The sequence below is a fragment of the Cariama cristata genome, unplaced genomic scaffold (assembly GCF_000690535.1).
Source record: "Cariama cristata isolate BGI_N322 unplaced genomic scaffold, ASM69053v1 scaffold2447, whole genome shotgun sequence".
NCBI lineage: Eukaryota > Metazoa > Chordata > Aves > Cariamiformes > Cariamidae > Cariama > Cariama cristata.
The window spans coordinates 7,582-30,912 of record NW_009624696.1 but is presented as its reverse complement, the minus strand read 5'-3'; the positions used below and the strand labels follow the sequence as shown (position 1 = coordinate 30,912).

The 23,331-nt window shown below is 45.0% G+C and overlaps 1 protein-coding gene across 1 annotated transcript in view; it reads left to right on the top strand.

Moving 5' to 3' along the window:
* Window positions 1-16,022: 16,022 nt before the first annotated feature.
* Window positions 16,023-23,331, top strand: part of LOC104164037 (peroxisomal 2,4-dienoyl-CoA reductase-like) — a gene marked incomplete at its 3' end in the record, with an annotated part of 10,846 nt that continues 3,537 nt past the window's right edge. Inside the window, exons 1-5 of the mRNA XM_009703251.1 lie at window positions 16,023-16,089; window positions 16,792-16,883; window positions 17,852-18,088; window positions 19,551-19,628; window positions 20,889-21,105. Of these exons, the coding sequence (XP_009701553.1) occupies window positions 16,023-16,089; window positions 16,792-16,883; window positions 17,852-18,088; window positions 19,551-19,628; window positions 20,889-21,105 (691 nt within the window). The remainder of the gene's footprint in view (window positions 16,090-16,791; window positions 16,884-17,851; window positions 18,089-19,550; window positions 19,629-20,888; window positions 21,106-23,331) is intronic.

Below are 23,331 nucleotides of genomic sequence, written 5' to 3'. Positions count from 1 at the left end.
CAGCACCCTGCCCCCCAGGTGATGGACAGATGCACAATTCACCTTTCCGTATGATCTTCCAGCTTGGGCTTTTGGAGGGCTCCAGGCTTACCAAATATTCCCTTGGCATGCAGCTCTCTGTGCCGGGTACACGGGAAGATCTTCCTTTGATTTCACCAGCAGTGCCTGAAGATACAAACCCATCTTTTCCGCCTGCTTGGCCATGTTTCTGAAAGCTGTCCTTGTTCAGAAACAAAGATCAAGAAAACCAAAACCAAGCATAAAAGCAGAGGCTGGAAGAAGTGGTTCTTCGAAAGCCCACTGGACAAGGCCACTTCATTGCATTGAAGGCTTAGTTGCAGCCGAACTCGCTTAGAAACCTACATTTATCTCAAAAATAATTTGGGGAAAAAGCTGCAAGAATAAACTCTAAAGCCATGTAGCCCAGCTCCAGGAAGGGTAGTAACTCCTAACATCCACTTCTCACTGCTGGCTTCATCTCCAGATGGCAAAGCACTTTGCAAAGAGGACAGGCTGTTATCCCCATTTTACAGAAGAGGAAAAAAGAGTCACTAAAAGAGAAGCAACTTGCCCAAAGTCACCTCCAAAGCTAGTGGAGGGTGGATTAGATGGCATACTAAAGCCCTTAGCCTATTTACCAAATGCTCATCTGAAATTTTAACTCCCAATCCAAACACAATTTGGATTGCTTTCCATGGGGACTGCAGGTCTAACACAGTTTGTTGTTTACTAAATCATAAGATGGAATAATCTTAGGTATGCAAGGAGGTCTGTGCTCTTCGTCTTGTTTATTTGTTTTGATTAATAGCAATCCACTGAGCATTGGGACTTATTTTATTTGCTTTTCTTTTATTCTTTCATCCTGTGCATTTTCTTATTTTCCATTTATACTTCCCTGTTCTATTCTGAGGGCATTGAAATGTCTTCTGTTTCATTTTAGAAGCTGACAAATTGACTTTCCAATGTCCGTCTGCTTGCCGTAGCCAATGACTGCCGTGTCCTTGTAGAGGGGCTGCCATGAGCCTTGCAGCGAAGACCTCCTCCCCACAGCCAGTTCACCTCCTCTGCCCAGCCCCGGGCTCTCTCGGCACGCTTTGCAGGTACATTGAGTTGGTCCTTGACTGAACAAGCCCAGGGTGATACATCCCAGAGGTGAAAGATGCTGCTCTGGTTGTGGGGTAGTCCATGTTTCCTCATTAGCTTCAGTTTGTGTTTCATCTGTGTGAAGAGGAGACGGGTGGCCAACCTCAGCTCCATCACATGCTCTTTAGTTACTTGCTTTAATTCTTCACTGGTCTTTTCTGCTGCAACTCTGCTGCAGGCCAGCATGGGCTTTTGGATACCTTGGATGTTCCCACTGGTTCCACCCGATGCCTTCTCCAGCCAGTGTATTCCTGGGACCCTTTCTGGGGGTGCAGGTCAACTGGTACCCGTGTGACACAACCTCCCCCAACCCATGCAGAGACATGGCCTCTGAGCTGGACCCCAGAGCAGGGATGCTCCCAGTGTTTGGCTGTGTGGAGCAGCCGTGACCTCGTAGCTACGGACCACTCATAGATAATCTGGGGTTCAAAGTCCTGGGACTTTTTTGGCCTCATATCTGATGGTTTAGCTGGGACACATGTCTGTGCTATGTAACCAGAAGGTTATGAAACTGCCGATTATCTCCTTGAGAGCCAGCAGCTTCCTGAGGTCAGGATGTGAACATTGCTCTTACATAAAGTGAAAACATTGAAAGTTACCTTTTTTTTTTTTCCCTCAGGTGCTGTTGGATCTCACATGCTGCCTGTGCTCTGGGTGGATGCAGCTGGAGCGGGTGCAGCCCCAGCCTGGGGCCATCCTCTCTGTGCAGCCTCTCCCCAGGGTTGGGGCTCTGCCCAGGTGATCATGGACAGAGAAACCCATCCCCTTGACAGACACCTGAGCACTGATATGCTGCTCTGCAGAGGAAGCAAACCCACAGAAGCATCCTCTGAGGCTGGAGAACAAGAAGCAACATGCATAAACCTGCAGGTAAACTCCCTATGTGGGGTGGGGAGCTCCAGGAGAGGTGGTGTGACAGGAGGGGACACCGTGTGATGTCCCAGTCCTGGGTCCCCCACTGCCCCGCAGAGATGTGACTTGCAGGCTCTGTGGCTTGGCAGAAAGGAGCAGAGGAAGGATTTATTGGGGAGAAGAGTGTGAGGCTGAGCGGAGGAGATGGCTCTGCAGGAACCTGAAGTGGAGGGAGGAGGATGTTCTCGGGAGAAAGGGATGGGTGGGAAGGTGGACACTCGCAGTGCCGAGAGCTTTGGCTGTGACTAGTTTCTGATGCATTGGGATGCTTGTTTTATAAACATTTTTTTTGCAGCTTTAACCTTGCCTCGGTGCTTTCTGTGACAGCCACGTGTGCCTGGCGTGGCACACACAGCGAGATATTTGCTGCCTTTTTCAGCCGTTTTCTAAAATCAACAGCTGAGTGTGGGGATGCAGGCTGCTCTGAACGGAGAGACTTTGTTCTCTCGCAGCCTGATCTAAAGCTCATTGAAGCTGTCAAAAGGCTCCCCTCAACTGCCTTGGGCTTTGCATCCCACTGTCAGTGTGTACCGCTTACCCCTGCCACATGCGGTGTCCTTTATTATGTATGAAAATAAACGTATGCTTTGCATACTTTCTGCCAGTGACTGCAGAGCATCCCTAATGCAAGCAGAGGAGCGCTGGGGAGCATCCAGCTTTTCTACTTCTTTTCCAGCAGTAGAGCCCATAGAAAACACATCAGTCAGCATATGTTTTCCTCGCCTTTCCCTGAAGTTCAGGCGGAGTTTAGCACTCTGGTTCCTGCTGTGAGCCGCAGCTTCCCCACCCCAGCTTCTTCCTCCCCTCACGCTCCCACTCTACCCCTAGGCCACTACCTCTGCCCATGCCATCACTGCTGACTTTGCTGCAGGCTCTGGCACTACCGATGCTGAGGCTAAGCATCGGCTAAGCTCTGCTTAGGACCTCCTGCAATGTTTAATGGCCAGGCAGTTGGGTTTGGCCCATGCTGCCAGCCCACTCTTGGCCCCACGTGGGCTTTGACTTGCCTGTGCATGGCCCTGCCTGGGCTCGTGGGTGTGGGTTTGGAGCTATTAAGCAGCCCCAGATATGCCACAACCACACTCCTGCTTCCCTCTGCTACAGCTCCATCCATACGGTGGGCGTACATCATAACTGGGTTTAGTGTATTTGGGTCAAGCAGTAGCATAGGGTCTCCTAAGAGGCTGCAGTTTTGTATTCAGGATTCTGGTGGGGTAAGGAAATAAGTTGAGCGTTGCATTGTGGCTTCCATAAACAAGATTGCCTTGTACAATGCAACGGCTGAGGTGTATTTACACGCTAAGACGAAGTAGTGAGTGTTGTGATAAGCTGTCGTCAATGCCTGAGGTGCCTTGATGAATACGATGGCTGAAACTGTTTGGGATGATTTTATCAGACTGGATTTCCAAGTGTTTAGCACTGAGCAGCTCCTGCCAAAGCACTTGGCATCCGAGTGCCGAGCCATCTGGCCGCAGGGTGTTCGGGTGGATGGGGTTCAATGCTTTGGCATTCCCTGGCTGGGAAGGGGAACCCTTCTGGAAGTCATTGCTGGGGCTGAAAAATAGATCTAGAGGCTGGAAGGTGAAATGAGGATAGCCCAAAAATGGGAACCAAAGATCTGGTCCTGCATCTTTGGATGTGGCATCTTTGCTTTGTTTTTGCCAAATCCAGGCTGCATTCTTGTGCGCTTGTCTCCATGCCTTCTCCTGGGCAGCCCCCTGCAAACAGTACAGTGTCTTCATCTTTCCTGGTTGAGCTCCCCCCACCCAAAAAATGCCATCTAAACCTAAGCTGCAGAGTATAATTTCACTTCTGGAGCAGCATGTCCCTCCATGGTGCTGCACCCCTTGCCTGCTCAGGGGACATTGGTGTCCCCCACCTACAACCTTGCCCCTACCTGCTAGCCTCACTCCTGACTTTAGTATGAACCAAAAGTGCCTGATTTCAGAAAAAATAGAAGCTGCAGTCTATTATTCGGCTTAGTTGTAAAACAGGCTGACTGTGCTTTCAGCATCTACCGAGGAAGATGCTGGGAACCATCCTACTGGCAACTGTGGTCCATTTTAAGAACTGCCACCTTATCTTTTTTTATCAAGCTGCTGGAGGCTTAAAGCAGCCCTTTCCTGGTCTTTCATGGTAGGGCTTGAACTCCTCTGCTTTGCACCTGGCAGCATTTTCCTCCTTTGACTGAACTTTTTTTTTTTTTTTTTCACCCCCTTGTATGCATGAAAAAGATAATGCACAAGCAGATGGGAAAGAGCTGTCTGTGCATAGATAGAGTCAAGGGGAGGCAATCAGACAATCTAGTTTAGTGCTTAGTATATCCCAGCAGCTTTGCTGGGGTTGTGCAAAACTATGCACTAAAATGAAGCACTTTTTTTTTTCTTTTTTAAATGTCAGTCCAGGAAAAAGTTACATACATTTCACTCACCTTAGTGCTCAGAGCCTTGAGCACAGCCTGGCCGGGCCTGGCAGCCAGCCCTGAGCTCTGCTCTGACTTGTCGGGGACTTGCATAAATGAAGGCAATTCTGACCTCTGCTGTTGTCCCAAAGCATCATCAGGCTGCAAAAAAATGAAGCTCTTCCTGAAAAGATTGTATAATCTGAGCTGTGGAGTGGATCTTGGCATGCACCGCATGCTCTCTCTCCCTGGTATCACTTCTGGGTGCTTGCGGTTGGTGTTATAACACAGGTTACAAAACAGCTGGAGGTAAATCTTGTTTTCCTCCCCGTTGCGTGACAGGGGATTCTTGTCTGTTACTCATCCAGAAGCATAACCTGATGATTACTAAAATCCGACATGGATTATAAACTTATTTTTCCCCCTAAATTAACAAAAGGCTCAGAGTGCTTGGCAGGGAGGACGAGCAGATCCTGACCTGCAGCATCCCGCAGCTGAGGAGCGGGAGCCCGGAGATGCTCGCTCATGTGGTGGTGAAAACGCTGCGAAAAGACAGCGTGTCTTCGCACAACGCATAGCTAGGCTGAGATCAACAAACTAACAGGGTCTGGGAAGGGGGTGATTATTTCTGCACTTGCAATTAATTAATTATAAAACTACTGAAAGAGATGTAAGCTGCCCCTGATGGCGAGAGATTGGCATGAGATGTAAATCAGGGGCTGCTATAGCTAGCCTAAAGTGGTCTTCATTGTACAGCAGGTTAGGCTACTGTCACGAGCATGATGCTGTTTAGATAACCTCTAAGTCTGGTCCAGGCTGGCGATGCCCATATAAAATGCACATCTATTTTATGATCTTTGTCTGCTTTCTTATTTTTTTGGATAATGAAAAAAAAAAACCAACAGAGTTGCCATCTTAGTAGCTACAGAAAGCTGAGAAATGCTGCTCTGAGAAGCAGACCTTTGGGGAGGTTTAGACCTTTCCCTGTTCCCAAAGACATGAGTTTGTTCATGTAGTGCCCCTTGGTACCAGGGGAAGGAAGCGATCCTCAGCAACTGGAAGCCTTGGTGCTCTTTTGGTGATGGGGTCATCTGCTGTACCTCCATTCATCTTGGTGTGCTGGGGGGGTTGTAGAAAGAGACACTCAAAGTGGTCACATCCACAATGAGGAGACTTGATTATTTTCACATCCTGCACTGAGGATACATACTTGCTCAGTGTATCCATCTCAGATTTATCCCTTGAAATGCTCAGACAGAGAAGACATTAAAAAACCAAACACTCTCCTGTCATACTACCACTTGGCTAGAAGCTGACAGCAGGTCACCACTAAAGGCTGGGTTACAACACCCATAAGACCCCGTGTTTGGGGAATATATCCAAAGCGGCATTTTAAATAGATAGGAAAGAAAAGGAGAACAGAAAAGTCAGAGGCACATACGTATCTCTGCTTTGCAGTCTGATCCTTTAATGATCTTCTGATTAAAAGCTATACCTAAAATATGCTGTTGCATTTGCCTTCATACGGTCTTTCTCAACCGTGGGCTATGGGGGAGTTACGTATATGAGGTGATACTCTGATGTCCTCAGTGGCTCTATACCGAAGCTCTGCCGGCAGGCTATGGGGCAGCTTGATGCCTTCTACGATGTCCAAGACCTCACCAGAAACCAGTCCTGGGATGGGGACATGGTGCCTAGAGCAACAGCAGTTCCACATGGACAGGGCTTTGCCCCACAGCTGCTGGGCTGACCTGGGCCAGCCCTCCAAATGAAGCATGTCCTCTTTTCACCTGCATCATAGTTGTCTGCAGCTTTTCTATCATAGGGAATAAAATCCTGCCAAGGGCATTCTGCTCCACCCCGGTTACACTTGCAGCCTACTTGCCCTGAGTCTCTCAAATCTGGTCTCACCTGTGCTTTCATAACCCAGCATGAGCTCTTACATTTGAGGAGTGGGGGAGTTCTCCTGAATGACGTCTCGCTCTGTGGGGCCATGGCTGGCTGAGGTCCATCATTGCATTGCTGCCATATGGGTTTTCTGGGGTCTCAGGGCAAGTGCAGTGCCATGGGCAGCATTCCTTCTGCCCGCAGGGCAGGGTGATCTTGATCCTGGAGATGTTTCTGCAGCCTTTGAAACACTGACATGTTGTTGTGTTGTGCATAGCTGTTTTTCTTCATCTGAATAGTTAGTTTTTGGCAGGGTCTGGTTTGTGAAACGATGCTGGGAGATTTGCCATGTGGTGCTGATGGGTTCAAGCACAGTTAAGTTTTTGTGACCTGAGAAACAGAGAGTTCAGGATGGTGCGTCACCACTGCGAGCTGTTGTGGCAGGTTGAAGGCAAAAGAAGGGTTAGGAGATTGCGTTCCTGCCAGGGTAATTGCTACATCACCTGCTTAAAATCGTTAGTTGAAGAGTATCTTTGATTTTGTGCCATCATGGATTTGACACAATAATTTTTTTATTTGAGTGTGTTCAGTGTTTTATTTGTGCAGTTCAGCTGCATTAGGACAGGTGTAGTATTGTGTGTTAGGCATGAGCATCATGGGTAGTCTGTGGACTCTGTGCACTGCAGCCTCCATGGCACGGACACGTGTTGGGGGCCACTCGTGCACCCCGTTGGCACGCAGGTGGTGGAGATCCTCGGTTTGACAAAGCTAGACCTGGTGCCTGCATGTCCTGGCCTGGGAGGGTCTGCCTGGTTTTGCAAGAGTGGTTTGAGAAGCGCTCTGTTTTCTCCAAAGAAAAAGCTACCTAGAGGAATGGGTTTTGTAAACAGTTGTTTGGTGTTCAGCGTTTGTCTCAGAGCTTCAAAAGTGAAAATTCGTGGGTTTGAAATATTCTTATCCTTCTCCTCTCGGAAAAGGATCAGCTGTAAGGGAAAAAAGAGAGAAAGCATGCAATAAAAATGAATTAGAAGTATAATATTTTTTTAGTTTGAAAATGTTTCCGTGATCATTTTCATAGTCCTTCAAAAATCTGTATTTTGTATGAGAAAAAAAAAGGCACTTGTTTTTTTTCAGTCTAAATTCCTCTTCTGCTGATTTGAGCAGTTACAAAATCATTGTAATCTTCCTTTTATTTTTCCATTTCAGAAACCCCAGCTGGACTCATTGCTGAGAACCTTCTCAAAGCCAAAGAAATAGCCCTCAATGACTCTCGTGTTCCTGAACAGCTCAAGAATTGCTTACAAAAAGCTCTTGATGTTGCTCTTGGACTAGACCCTTACCTGGATGCAATGGCAACTTCAAAGAGGTATGGGTACTCTTTTGTAACCTTGGGCTTTTTTTCTGCGATTGTATGAATATGTTCTTAGATTTTCTGTTCAGAATATGCCATAAACATGGGGGACAGTGGAAGGAAGAAGAATGAGAGTTAACTGCACCCAAATACACAGCAAAGTGTGCACGGACGTGTGTGTGTCTCTGTGCACCTATGGCCTTGAGGAGAGGAGGTGAGAACAGAAAGTCCTAACTTTAAATTTTGGAAGATATTCTACCAATTGACTATTGACTATGGCAATGTCTGTGTTGGACCATACCCTGTGAAAAATCAGCAAGCCAACCTCCACACAGTGCCTGCTGTAAGGCTCAAAGAATGAGCCCCTGGATCAGGTTGGTGTTGGGTTAAATAAAGAATGAAGAAAACCTGCACCTCTGGATCCACCCCGTAATAACAGCCTTTACATGCAGCTTTTATCTCTAAGCACTCAACAAACATTAATTAATCTGCTAACTAAATTACTCTAGTAACTAAACTAATTAATTAAACTAATTTAAGGTATCATTAATTCAGAAGTCCAACTGATACCCTCATTATTCTTTTTTGAGCTACAGTATATTACCCAGCCATGTGGGGTCTGCTAAACAATTCCCATTTATCAGTGTACATTTTGATATGTGGAAAAAGCCAGTTCTGTCTAAAATTGACAATGTGTAAACTGTTCCAGGCTGTGGATTACGGGAACGCTGAGCGTTCGTTCTGTTGCTGAAATAATAGCTGATAGTTGTTTGACTTACGCTTACTGTACGATAATAGCTATACATTATCTTATTAAAGTTGTTAAAGCATTTGTGAGGGGCAGAAAAGAGGTTATATGAAATGTTCTACTCTTTAAGTCTTGGATTATCTGAGTGTGGCTGACACGGGTTATGAATTCTTTCTCATTTTACTGATGAGTGGTGGTGGGAGCTGGGGAAAAAAAAAAAAAAAAAGACTGAAATGGCTCTAAATTCTGGCCTGCAGAAGTATCACCAGCCATTTCTGGTGGTTACTTTCTTCAGATAGGATAATCTAATCTGTCTGGAGGCTATGGACTTCTTCCAGTCATCTATTCGCTTCTCTTTGTAATAGGCAGCATCTCACTTCAACCAGAGATGTTGTCACAGGCCTGGCTTCTGTGAAATGGCATCTGGAGATACTCTGCTTTCCTCAGCAGTTTGTGAAGAAAACCATTTTTTTCCTATCTTGCAAGAAATTTTAGATTTCACATCTTTTCCTCTAGTCTGTAAATGAACCTTTTTTTTGGTTGAAAAAAAAAATCACCCTAGAGCTGAACAAAACCTGGCCAGGGTAGCTGGAGCCATTTGGTCCGAACCAGCAGACATAGACGCCTGCCTGGGACCAGCTGGAAATGGGAAAGATTTGGGGTTGAACAGTGGGGAATGGTTTCCTTCGGTCCCACAACCCCTTCTTCCCAAGCCCCTATGGCTGGAGTGGCTGCCAGCACCGAGACGGACCTATTGCCAAGCCAGGGCCTCTTAGGACTGTAATTTAGGGATATTTGTAATGCCTCTCGGCCGATTTTTCATGCTTATGCACAGATGGACCTTTTCCAGGAGTTCCTTCTTGGTTGCTGTTTTTTATGCAGGATACTCAGATTTTGGTTGTTACCATAATGTTGAAATTTCTTTCTTTTTCCAGAAAAATGTCACCTGACCACAACCTGGGAGATGCTGGGGGAGCTGAAACCAGAGTTAGGCTGCAGGAAGAACGCACCTCTGGCTCTTTGAATGGCAAGTTGGTCAACCAAGTGGATAAAATTGCACCAGATGGGTGTAAAGATTATCACTGAAGTTCATCATCCTGCACTCTATCCTGAGTGGGAAAAGGATGAATGCCATGGAAATGCTCAGAAAATGTGGAAAATTACTTAAAAAGAAAGATAAGAACTTCCTGTAGGCTTCGATCTTCCTTTTGCATGAATTTTCCCTGTCCCACACCTCCCGTTCCCTTGTGCCCACGCGCTTGTGCCCACACACACGCTCCTAAGTGCTTTAATTCAGAGTGCCAGCCTCGTCCCTTAGTGAGCAGCAAAGAGATCGTTGCCCTCACTGGAAGGGGAAGGAAGGGAAAAATCATTTTGGTTTGGGTTTGGTGGTGTCTGACAGGGGTTTACGTGCTTTTGCAGTGGAGGTGGCCTGTGGCCAAGCACTGTACCTTTTCCAGTAGGAATACCCAGGCTTGTGTCCCCATATAAAGCCTATTACATTAAATCTATTCCCAGATTCATTCTTCCCAGATGTTCCCATCTTTTTAGTAATATATCATCACAGTGAAGTACTCTTATAATGTATTACACTAATACATTGTTCGAAGGACACCACTGATGATAAATTTCTTAAATGATGGTGCTGTCTAGGGATAATGACTCTAAGAGCAAATGCAAGGTAATGTAGTGATTTTTTTTAACTGGGTTCCAGAAAGAATATGGAGACATCTTAAAGCCATTTTCATATGGGGGGAATGTTAAAATATGCAATATTTCAAGCACTATTTAACAAGCACTTGAACAATAGCAGCATTGATGATAAAGGTTCTACATTTAAAACCAGTCCCTTTATTCTGTTGTCTTTTAGCTGCATTTTAGATTAAATTTTGTCAGATTCTGTTGTTAAACCCTTATTTGAAAGAGTTTTAAGATCAGATATATTTTTTTCTAATAATCACTTGAAAGGTACATCTAATTTTCATTGTGAGCAGGGTACAGTCTTTCCTATGATTTTATTTTTAAATTTTCATTCTTTTTTTTCAACAGGCCAAATTTTTAAGATGTTTGTTCATATGATCAGAGCCAGGAAGATTTTATTAATTGGCAAGCTTAAAGGTTACAGTATCCTTGCTATTGCAGAAGAATTGCCAGATGATGGCAGAATCTTTGCATGTGCAGAAGCGCCGTATCTCGGAGTGAACAGCCAAGAAGCATTTGATTATTCCTCAGATGGTAAAAAGATATGCATGCGAGTGGGACCAGTGGCAGACACTTTGGAGGTAAAGTCAGTTTTAAGGGGAGTTTGGGAGCTCTTGTGCAGAGCAGATTAAAGAGTTTTGGGCAGGTCCTATTTCCTGGCCACAAAATGCTGGATGGTGACCCTAATTTGCTTGTAAATATGTAAACACACTCTAGCACTGGAGTTATTTCTTATTCATGACAATGTACGATGGGATAGCTCCATCTCACAAGGTAGTTTCTTTCTTTTGTAACTAAAATATTGCAGCTTTTTGATCAGAGGAATCACAAGCTTTACATGTAGGTATATAGGCTTCAATGGCAGAGTTTTACTTGATGTGAGTGGGCTTTGTTTGAGGGTCTCTAATTCCAAATATAACATGCTGGAAGAGTGTACCTGTGCCCTGCTGAGCCACCTCTTGAGAAGGACAGCTTGCTCCCAACGGTCACAAGAATTGGGAAAGTCCTGAGGAAGTTTGTAGTTCTACCGCAACCTCTCGCTATTTTCTCCCACCAAAAACACTGTGGGCAATTAGACTCCAAGTTTCTCACTTCCAGAGCAAAGTGATAAGCTTCAGACAAGCAAATGTGTTAGCTATAGTTGTGTCTTTTGGACTGGTGACTTTGTCCCAAGAAAGAGAAAAGCTTATGATTGCCAGCAGCTAGAGGAGTCTTATGTTTAATTCCAGTTTATGGATCCCCAGGACATTGCTGCAGGTCCAGCACGCTAACAAGTGATACCCATGCCAGGTTCATTAAATATATAGCCTATTATTAATGCAAACCAATTTGATCTGATTCCGTTTTCAATCTGGATGTGTCAGTGTGAGCTTGATTGTAACTTTATTTGCATTAACAGGTACCATATTTGTTTCTGAAATGAAATGGCCAGGAGCTTTCTGACTTCTGGCTTTCATGACCTCCAAGTTTGATAAGAAAGAAACAAAGAGCTTTGCCGAGTATATGAATAAATGAAACGTTACAGATCACCTGCAATGTGCAGCATTTAAAATCCCAGCTCCCCACAGTGAGTGTGAAATTAATTGAATTGCTGTTGCTCTCTAGTGCCCATTCTGTGCAACTGACTTACTGTGACTGAATTAAAATATCTAGAGGCAGGCAGAGTACATGCTGTGTAGAGATTAAAGAAAGGAGCAAAGACATGAAAATGAAATCCTTAAAACGAAATGCTGCAATTGATTTTATATCCTCCGATTGCAACCTGAAGGCACATCCTGACCCCAGTTCTGCAGGTACTCAGGACTTCAAATAGGTCTTGGAGCTGATGGGAGCGGTGGTGCTTGTGTTTGGCAGGAGAGATCCCATCGCTGGGACACCTCTCTATGCAGGATTTCTGCACTGGGCTCTGAGCTTTTGTTGCTCAACCTGGTAGATATTCTGTCATTGGTATGAGGACAATCAGGATTGTCCTACAAGTCTTAGTCCACAATGGGTGTAAATGTTGAAGCACCGCATTTGGTGACCTCTCTGGTGCCTTTGCATTTTGGGCTTATTGAGATATACCTGGCTGGAGTGGGGTAGCCGTGTGGGAACACACCTGGATGCATGGAAGAGGCTCAGGCTGTGAACAACGTGCTGCCTTTTCCCTCCTAGAGCAGAGCAGTTTAGGCTGGAGACCAAGCAAGCTTCCTCCACTGCCACATGGGCATGCCGAAAGGCAGGAGGACAGGGCAGTCACAGGTGGGAGATGGGCCAGGGATGGCACAGCTGAGCTCTCCCAGCTCAGCTTCATGGAGGAGGTGGAGAACAACACCATTTGTCCCCCATCGTCCGCAGGTAGACTAGTCTCGAGCAGAGCTGGCTAATGGTTGTTGAAAAGCGTGGTGAGATTCAGGAGAGCTGGAACAAGCTCTGGCAAGGATTGTCTTTGTTGTCTGTCGTGTCTGCAGCCCTAGGTTTCGTTCTTGTCCCTCTAGGGAAATTAGGGGGCAGAGATGGTCACCTACCACTTGCTCTTTGGAGGTGTCTGCTGCAGCTTTCTTGCTATGGTGACCACGGCATAATTTTGCTTCCAAGCTGAGTGCAATAGGGCAGGATTTCTGCTTATCTGCTGCTGCTCAGATTTTTGCAGCAGTGCAAGCTCCTGGGAGCAGAGGATTTGCCTCACTGCACTGGTTCTTTCAAAGCACAACAGTGTCATATGATATATAAATAACACTACGTGGCAGGGAAGTCCTTTTCTGCTGCATGAAGCTGTGATTCAGAAAGTCCAAATTGCCAGAAGGCATATGATGTACTCTCACTTTTGGTGTAAAACTAGTCCACCCCAGAGCTACATCCTAGCCTCTGGCAGAGGGTACCATCCAGGTGCTACAGGATGTGTCCCATGCTGCATCCACATCTGCTCTCGATGCCCTTTACAAGGAAAGCTGCCAGATGTTGCAGCAGTTGCCACAAGGATGTGACACATCTGTGCCAGCGTGCCTCAGACAGCAGGGCCTTGGTGGCACCCACGTGGCCCTGGTTTTTCCACCTCCACCCACGGCTCATCAGGGTTGTGAGTGAGAGGAAAGCAGTGCAAAGACAGCACATCCATCCATAGTGGCACCTTGACCAGGCTTTCTGAAGCCTCTTGCTGCTCCTTGTATTATCACATAGCGTTGGTGGGGTTGGCCAGTCTCCCCGTCTCTTGTCCCAGATCAGAGCCAGCTGCAAAACATCTGGGATTTTGAGCTGTCAAAGGATGCTAAATACCAGACAGGAGCCGCAGAGCTCAGGTACACAGTGAGGTTCATATGGTACCTGAGGGCTCGATGGAAAAAATCCACCCTTCCCACGCGTGAAGGACAGACACTGCCAAGCTAGGTTAGGTCCCCACCGAAGCACGTACCTCACATACACCACGGCAGAAGCCTCTGTTCCCAATGACCTCAGTAATTTTTGCATAATATTTTGAAATGTGGACTGAGAGGAAGCCTTTCTTTGGGTTCAGTCCCTCATACAGGTGCTTTCAGTGGGAATTAGATACCTTTTCAACATGTGCTGGGCCAGTGTTTTAAAACCTTTCCCAACAAGCTCCTTAAGTCTAAACTCTGTCATGCTGCCCCTGAATAATGTGCCTTGCCATGCACCAGCTGTGAGCAAGAGGCCTGATCCTGCACAAAGAGCTTTCTTCAATTCCCAGTGGACTTTTGATTGAACAATGGATGCAGGATTGAGTCTGGAGGGAATGCAAACTACCAGGAAATTATTCTCATCCATGATTTTGATCCTTCCATTTTAAAATCGAAAACGCAACACAAAAAATAACACTGTGTTTGCAGCAGATTCTGCTGATTGCAGGGCATTGTGTAAGCATGTCGGGGTTTTCTTTTTTCTTTTTTCCCCTCCTTTTACCAGACAGAATAGGTGAAGAGGTTGAGCTGCAGATCTCATTTCTCCTGTTTTGCTGCTTGTGAAGTCTGCCAACAGAATCCACCTTGACAAAGTCAAGGACTCTGCGTTTAATGTTGAACTGAGTGAATAAATTATGCATGAAATTGTGTCGGAGTCTCTAGTGTGCAGAATTGCTCCTTTTGATATGAAAGGTTAATTCAGAAAGGAGTCCAAAATAGCTGGAAATTGTGGGGATAAGTGGATAGTATTCACTGTTGTGAGCTGTTATTACTAGAAATTGCATTCCCTCTCTAGCTTCCCTAGAGATTTAGCTTTGCCGGTGAATATAAACTGTACTCAATAGAATAGCATTTAGGAGTAACAAGAGTGTATGTCCACATACAGTAAAATATTCTAATGGTGTTTTAAAAGGAAGCTGTACTTTTTCCTGTATTCTGTGTACCCTAAGGATGGATTGCTATTACATTTAGGTCAAGAACAAGGCATAGGGAAGGTAATAAGTTTTGAGTACATCTTTATTACAAATATGCTGACTGTGTGATCCATATCAAAGGAACTGGACAGTCATTTTTTTCTGATTGAGTTTGTATGTGCCTTATGAGAGAGTGTTGTCTCTGATCAGGACTCCAATCAGGTTTTCTCTGAGCTTTGGCAGAAGATTCATTCATGTTTTCATTCGGGATGTCTGCTCCCTGATCTTTTCCGTATCTGCCAACAGTGCTGCTGTGCCCTTTCTCATGCTTGCTGTTGGTTGCATCTCCTCTATGGAATGCAGTGCTACAAGTTGTTTTTTTTTTTCTTTTTTTTTAATCCAAAAGGAAGTTAATGACTCACTGTAAGCAAAAGCATTAATTTTAGCCAAGTTTGCTCTGAATTAAGACACTTCTTGTTGCCATCTGTTACCGTCTATGATGCCTCTGTAGCAAGGAGCAGAGATTGCACTGTAAACATTCAGGAAATTAGTTTCAGCGGGATATTTTGCAGGCAGATTATTTCCTTCTGGATCTCAGCTTTCCTCACAGTTGGAGATGTTTGGGCTCTGCCTCTCTCCTAGCAAGGGACAAAGGCATCTCCAACATGCTGTGAGGTCCCAGGCAGGGCCTGACCCAGTCTGCTCTGGGAGGACAAGGGTGGTCAATCCCTCCTCTTAAACCCCCTCATCCATTTTGAGAGGGACAGCAGTGAGTTCTCCTCTCCATCACTGCACCGATATTTCCAGTGCTTAGCTCTGCAGTCAGAGCTACCAGTAGAGCAGCTTTTTTTTCTTTTTGGCTGTCTGTTTTTTTTCAGTGAGGAAACCCTCACGGTGACCGCCTGTCCGGGTGACCCGTGCTCTGCTAGCCAAAGAGCTCAGGAAACGGAGCACTTTCCCATTCCTGTGGCTGTTACCCCCTTGCGTAGAGGCTGCTCCAGAGGCAAAGCTGGTTCAAGGAATTTCAGGCCTGGAGCTGTTTCCAGCTAAATATGGAAAACCCAACAGCAATCCTGAAGCTGTGGAAACAAGAAGCTCAAATGATGGTGGGGTCCCAGTATGAACTCCAAGGCAGTGATTCAGGCATTTCCATATGGGTGTCTAGTACTAGGTATCTAGAAGAAACGGAAGGTGCCCAAGTGACCTTCATGGCTGGCCGTTCGGGACTTGATGAACTGGCAGAAGAGAAATGCCCTCCAAACAGTGGCCTTGCACACTCGGGCAGCGCAAAGGCAAGACAGGCGTGTGCTGGATACGCATACACCACAGGCACCTTCCTGGGATGAAAGCTGGGCCGTTTAAAGGAGGTTTATCTCTATCAGAAGACAGCTAAGAAGGAGATACGCTGTCAGCACGTAGGCAATAGAGAAAGAGGGCTGAAATGAGAAGTCCAGCTAATATCCAAAGAGCTACACAACTCCATATGGACCTAATGAAGTCAATGCATAAAAGTGAGATTCTTTTTCATTAGGGAGCCATACCACGGAGCGGTAGTAACATATGCTCAGAGATGGCCACATCTGCTTCTGAATGTCTGCCCCCCAACTCCTCCGCCCGAGAAGGTTACCAGTCAGAAAGTAGTGATAAGTCATGATAATTACTTGAATCTGGCTCTGGCTCTGGCTCTTGTCTCTGGGGAATGAGACCTCTAATCTCTCTTCCTGATGGACTCCTCCTCCCACCTTTCATCTTCTGACCCTTCCTGAAGTATCTACATTGGACAGACTGGCTGAGTTGCAACCTGATGTAAGATGCTCTTCGACAGTAGCAAAAACATTCCTGCTGCTTTCCCCCAGTACAGCTCAAGAGGAAAACAGGGCAAAATTTTCTTACTGGTCATGAAAAGAAAAGGTCAATCTAGGAAACCAGATGTCCCAGTTTCTGCTACTTTTATTATAAACCAGCATATATTTGGCCTTAAGGTCTTCTTTCATTATAGTGTGGTATCAAAAGGTGTCCTAAATGTGGACTCATGAATGCTTTTGGCAGAGCTTCTGTGCTATCAAGCATCTGCAGTTAAGTGTGACTATCCAGGCTCTCAGGCAGGATTAATTTCTTGCCCACCAACAAGCGCACAATGGCACCAGTTTGCACAATAGAGTAATTCAGAGCTTCAGTGATCCACTTTCTGCTATTTTGTCATCTGAATGACACACTCCCTGCTTCAGAAAGGCTCCCAAAGTCTCTGTTTGGGAGCCATCAACCTCACTCCCCCAAACAAATGAGTTTTTCACATTCTGTTGCCATTTGTTATTGATGCTTTCTCTTGTACATCTCAGGGGATCGCTCGGCACTCATTGTGCACAATGTCTCCAAACACAAAAGGGAAATCTGGATGCAAGAAGTACTGTTAAAAGTTGTGGTAGAAACAGTGAGTTCTGGAAAACATAATTGTTTCTCTTTTTCACTTGAAATGCCAAGACTTGAAAGCGTTTCTGCTTGCCGAGATAGGTGGATGAGCCGTTGTTTCATTGCAACGCACACAGATGCAGTTAAATAGTCCCAGATGGAATCTGAAATATTCCATAGCAGCCTCTTGGGCAGCGAGTGCATTAACTGCCACAGGAGAAGGCTGTAAAGGCTCCCATCTGGTCATCCATCAACACTTTTATACATTATCATCAGCAGCCTGCTTGGAGGGAAGGTGTGCCACATTTCTGAAAATCCAATTAGATGATAGCAGCCAGTTCTCTTTTATCCTCTCTGTTGCTGAGCCATCCAAAGCATTTTTTTAGATTAAAGAAACATCGTTTTCCTTCATAGGAGCTGTGCTGCTTTATCTTTATCATGACCTGTTCTTTTATGTGCTTTATAATTCTATTATTAATTGGGATTTCAACCGTTTTCCTGCTACTGAAGTGGGACTCACTAGTTTGCAATTCCCAGGATCAGCTTTTTGCCTCTTTTCCTCAGACTGATATAATTGCCACTCTTCAATTCGTTGATAGTTACTCTTTTGAGAAGAGATAACTTATTGCAGCACCTCACCTGCAGGGTTTGATGCCAGTTCTCTCCCTTATCCTGATGGATCAGTTCCCTTTGACTCTAGATATGCAGATGTTTCTACTGTGACTCTCAACACCACAAGTTGGGGTGAGCCATCCTCTTTTATAACCTGATTTTCTTTGAGAGATTGAGTTTTGGGCACCAGCATTGCTGAAGAATTGTTTGCAAAGTGTGGAAAACTCACGAAATGACTCAGAAGTCATTCTAGCAATGTTACCTTAAAAGAGCAGGGTTCCCTCTGGTTTGGGTTTTACATAAAGGACATTTTAATGGCAAGACTTTAAATTTTCAGGTAAATAATTAGTGTTTTCTCCAACATAATTTTTTTTCCAGGCGTTACATGCTGAGGACGAGCACTTTGATATGGTCTTTATTGATGCTGATCAAAGGAATGCTGTTAACTACTACAGCTTTGTCATGGATAACCACTTGCTGAGAATGGATGCAGTGATCTGTGTAGAGAATACACTCATGAAAGGAGAAGTATACCTGGAGAACATATCTGATGAAAATGTACTAGCTGTCAGAAAATTAAATACAGTGATTAATTCAGATCCTCGTGTTGAGCAGGTTGGTGCAATGCAATTGGTTAAGGTGCCTGTGGTACTGTATCTATGGATTTTGCAAAGTACTCTTTAAAATGTTTCTTTTGTTGGTGCCATTATCCAGAGGACCTAAAATGAACTCAAGTTTTATTATAATTCACCTCACTTGAGCTCTATATATGAGTTTCTATAATCAGAAATGGTCCCTACTCTCTGTCTACATCATATAGAGTGTTACAGGCAAGATGAAAGTGGAGCACTTAAGAGTGAATAATCAGCTCTACAGTACAACCAAGGAACCATCGCTCTGCTTTAAAGGCTCTGGGGGCTGTAGGGCATCACTAGCACAACAGGAGTCAACAAAGCCCTACTCCATCAGGAGAAGGGGAAAAAAAAAAAAAAAAGTAGTAATAGGAAGCATAAACAATATGCTGTGGTTTTAGAGACAAAATTCGACACATATCCTCCAGACCTTTACAAGCAGGTGTGAATGATGCTACCCTACGGCAATAGCCACCAGCCTGCAAATCTTGCGCTCATGCTGTGGATGCACAGGGGTGGCAGAGGGGTTGCTGTGGTTGGGGGAAGCCACCAAGGATGGCCAGATCCCTGTAAGGCTGGTCGCATGGTGGGACAGGTGAGGTCTGCTACCTCCCTCCCAGGTGCCTCCTCCCACACTCTCCCCTGCCATAACTCTCCTTGGCACAGGGGGTTGAGGTTCAAGCCCAGAGGGTTTTGGTGTGCGCCTTGCAGACATAAGGTCCTTGCCTATCCGCAGGTCAGATGGCCTCTAGAGGTGCCTCCCATGATTCTGTATTTATTCTATCGTCAGCACAACTATCAGCTAAAGTACCAGGAGCAAGAGCTTTTCTGTGTAGAAGAGAGAAAGATTAATGACATTTTTCTATGCCCTGAATCCTACTGTTAGCCATTCAATGCATGCAAATAGCATGATGTTTCCATATCTAATGTTCTAATAGTTTGATATTGCTGTTGAATCTCCAACATCTAGTGCAGCTTTCACTAAAGTGTGATAATGGTATCAGAGAAGGTAAGTGGCAAAACCCACCGATACTCACCTATAGGTGCAGGACAGATGTTCTAGCAAATACTGAAGAACATCAAAGTGTTGCTATTATGGTTTGCTGAATTCCAGGAGTAAGACTGGAATATCCTCATAACAGCATTAACCAGGCAGTGGAAACCCAGAACCCTCAGCAGCTGGCACTGATTTAGAAAACTGTGAGACAAAATTGCATTTTTCTCCTGGCATTTTTGGAAGCTGTGAATTTGGAAGAGGAATGTGAGCAAATATGAATGCCTGACATATCTGTGTTGGAAGGAGTTTCAGCTAAAGAATAGGACTAGGAGAAAAGCTACTGTGGCCTAAGGAAGGAAGGACTATCCTTCATATTAGTGGAATCTGGGTGATAGAAAGCCAAGTACAAAGCAGTTGAGAACTGTGTGCGTATCCATTATATTTGCAGATAATTTTACCTGTGCAGAGTGGACTGAGCATCATTCGAAGGAGCCCTGCACCTCCAGATGCAGTGATTGAATCCAAGGTGTGTATTTCCTCTCTCTGAGCACTTCTGGGAAAATTTGAACTCTGCCGAGGACAATGACAAAATAATTTCAAGGAGTTTAGTGGCAAGAGCCCAAACTCACGTTCTATTGAGCCGTGGTGCTGTGCAGCATGGACTTACCATCTTAGGGCTTGGCACATATTAACCTCGCCAGTCCAGGGTTACACTGAAGCTATTAAATGCTGATTCTTTGCAAAGTTTTTTGGATCAGCCGTGCTGGTGCTGTGATAAACCCCCGGATCGGCTGGCATGCTGCTTGTTGGGTATCGGTGCCCGGTGCTTTCCGGTCCTGCCCGTGCAGGGGAGTGTGGGAGGATGGAGCTGGGGCCCAGCCGTAATGAACCAATGCAATATTTCTGAAGTAGCTCTTTTGTTACCCAGAGACAGCACATGATGCCCTCCTATGGTCTCCAAGTTGAGTATTTTCATGGCGTTAGATTTTGCTTGTCCTGTGGAAAGGATGGTGCTTTCATCTTTCTCCGTTTTATGTAGTGGGCATCATCCAGCTGTAATGCAATTCCCATCTGGAATCCTAATGGCCTAACGCTGTAAATCCAGACCCAAACATCCTGATTGTTTTGCAGTTTCTGACTGCTCCCAAAGCTACACCCACTGGTAATTCCTGTCATTTCAAACTCAGTATTTCAAACATCTTGTATTTTCCATTTTGATTCCAGTCAGGGGGAAATGATGTATGGCAGCTGATCAGATGACAGCTTGGTTTAAGTTGTTGGCTGATATCTTTATTTGCGCTCCAGCCTTGTGAAGATGTTTTGATTGCACTCCATTTGAGCTAAATCCTGCCTTTGGAAACTTGTTCTTAGCCTCCGTGCCTTCCTGGAGACAGCTGAGCCTGAGGGCAGGATTGAGCCCTGGGGATGAAATAACTGGAAGACTTAATCAGTCATCTTCTAAGCCATTGTACCTGACCTGTGTCCCATGGGAAGCTGGGTCAGGAAATACCATACCCTACTCTCATGTAAGTTGAGTGGTCAGTGCATCTCCCCAAAGCACAGCCCTTCTGCTCCATTGTCTTGCATCTTAGTGCTCCTGTTGAGACTGATATCTCTAGGGATAAGGGTGCTTTTTGGCTTGAATTAGTCATACCTTTTGTATTAAATAACAGGCCAAGAAGAGATGGATCCCCGTGCTTGCTCCCACCTCATTCTCACAGGCAGAGTCCTTCATAGCTATCACTTACTGAGCCTTGGACCTTACGTACATACGTTCTTGTTTTAGAAAGAAGTGGTGAGGGATGACGTCTTCTGGGGTTATAACAAGCGCTGCATCCTTGACCGGCTGCGTTTGGATGACAAGGTGGCCTATGTCACAGGCGGAGGGCAGGGAATTGGAAGAGCCTTTGCTCATGCGTTGGGGGAAGCCGGTGCTAAAGTAGCCGTTGTGGATCTGGTCCTTGCAAAAGCAGAAGTGGTGGTGTGTGAGCTCAGTCTCAAAGGTAAGCACGGGAATGACCTGCAGGTCCGGCTGTACACAACCTGGCGATGAGTGCTGTAACGGGCTGCTTTTCTTGTTCAAACCTGACCCTTTCTCTGCAGTGCAATTATCTTCCATCCAGCCCTGATGGGGAATAGGTTAGAGCAGAGGATTTTCAAACAGCAAATACATGCCATGGTCACTAAGCTGCTCCTGCCCAGGCTGGATGTCAGTGTTGTCTCAGCAAACAGTCATTGATATCACATCATCTGTGAGAGTTATTTATCAAGATAAACTCAACCAGAGAGGCAAAGTGATCCAAACAAAATGCCTTGCCAAGAGTGCCCAAAAGAAACGCAGCAGTGAGCCGTGACTGACGGGGACGGAGAAGGGCCACCTCTAGTAAATGTATAACCCACATTGAACAAACAGAGACGATGTTCCTCAGAGTAAATCATGCAGCAGCCAAGGCACTTCAGGCTTCACTGAGGATGGACGACAGACAGGGCCTGCGAACTCGTTAGCACATAACCCCTCTCTGGCACCTATTCCATACCACATTGTCTGGACCATGAGCCAAAACACCAAAACAAGGTAGAGGTATTGTCAGCCTAAAGCCCTGATCGTGCCCTCAAATTGAAGCAAAGTCATTTCTGAAACCCTCAGCTGTAGCTCTTTCAAACATGCATGCAAGGTCAGATATAGGAACAAAATACTAATAGACATAATAACTAAAATCCCAAATAAGAGGTAAAATCCTCTACAAGCCACTTCTATTTTAGCAGTAAAAACAGAAAATGTAACATAAAATTGAATTTTCCCCTAGAGTCATGCTAAACTGCAGTTGTAAAGGGGAAAAAGAAAACTGGAAATATAATTTTAATGACAAAAGAAAGGAAGTGTTACTCATTTTATAATTCCTTTTGTGAGATTATAACTGAGCCTTCTTCAAAGTTCAGTACTTCATTGCCTCTAAAGACAGAGGTTTACCCAGGAAATTTTCACATTCCTGTTTGGATAAAGTCACCAGTATTTGTTTCCACTCTGACTTCAGGAAGGGATTGGGCTATTGGAAACCATATTCTCCAGCAAAAGCAACCCCTGCAGATTTATTTCTATCATCCAGTCTCAATCAACTTCATGAGGAAGGGGCGAGAAATGGTTCGGTTCTGGTTTTGATACCATCCTGAGCCTCCACAGAGAACATCTTAAACAAAAACTCTCAGTCTCTATGATCCCAGCTTTAGTAAGCACGAGACACTTTACACTGGTTATCAGTGTAATGGTTGAAGCTTTGATTGCTGGTCTGATCCCACATAACAACCTAGAATAGAAAATGTCCAGCTCCTATTACAAATTCTTGAGTCATCCAGTCCCTCCTTCCCTGAAGCTTTTCATTTTCTTATGCACTGAAGCCATATGGTCTTGGCACAAAGTAGCTGTGCCCTACAACTTAACTTGCCTTTTGGACATTTTTTCACAGTGAGATCCTGCATATCAAGTAGAGCTATTCAGGTAGAAATGGGCTACTTGATAGAGCCATGAGACTTTGGATGCCAATAGACTATTTGAAAACTAACTTAAGTTATCTCCAGGGCATTTTCAGTAGGAGTTTGATCATCCATCCTTCAATGGCTGCCCTACATCTCTGCTCCTTCACCAGTGGGCTGCAAGCCTGGAGGAGCTGGGGAGGTGTGTTACAAAATGCAGTTGGAGAGGTCATGAGGCATAGCAAATATTATTGCAGTCTAAAGTAAAGAAAATCTCACTTCTCAGTCTTTACACATCTTTATCCTTTGAGGTCAAATATTCTCTATCAGCTTGACCACTGCAGCTAGTCAGGGCACATCTATTCCATCTCATGACACTCTTTGAGGTTTCAAATTTATTGTTATTCCTTGTTGGAACAAAATCCAAACTTTGTAATGCTTTTGTGAAAGGGAATTATATCCAAATGCCCGTTTTTGGAAAGGATCTGAAAAGGTCAGGTTTTCAATGTCTTCATCTCCTGAGGTAACTAGAGATTCTAGCCTGGACCTTAGAAGCTTTCCCTTGAAAAGTTTTGTTGAAATCAATGTGTTTCCATGAAACATTTTGGCTTCAAAGAAGTAACATACTCCATTGGAAATAAACTTTGACAAAAAGGTTCAGCTAGCTTTACTCTAAAAATATTCACATGAGTAAATTGAAGCAATCCTAGTATTAATACATATTTTTCCTGCTATAATAAGGGCAAAGGAGCTGTGAT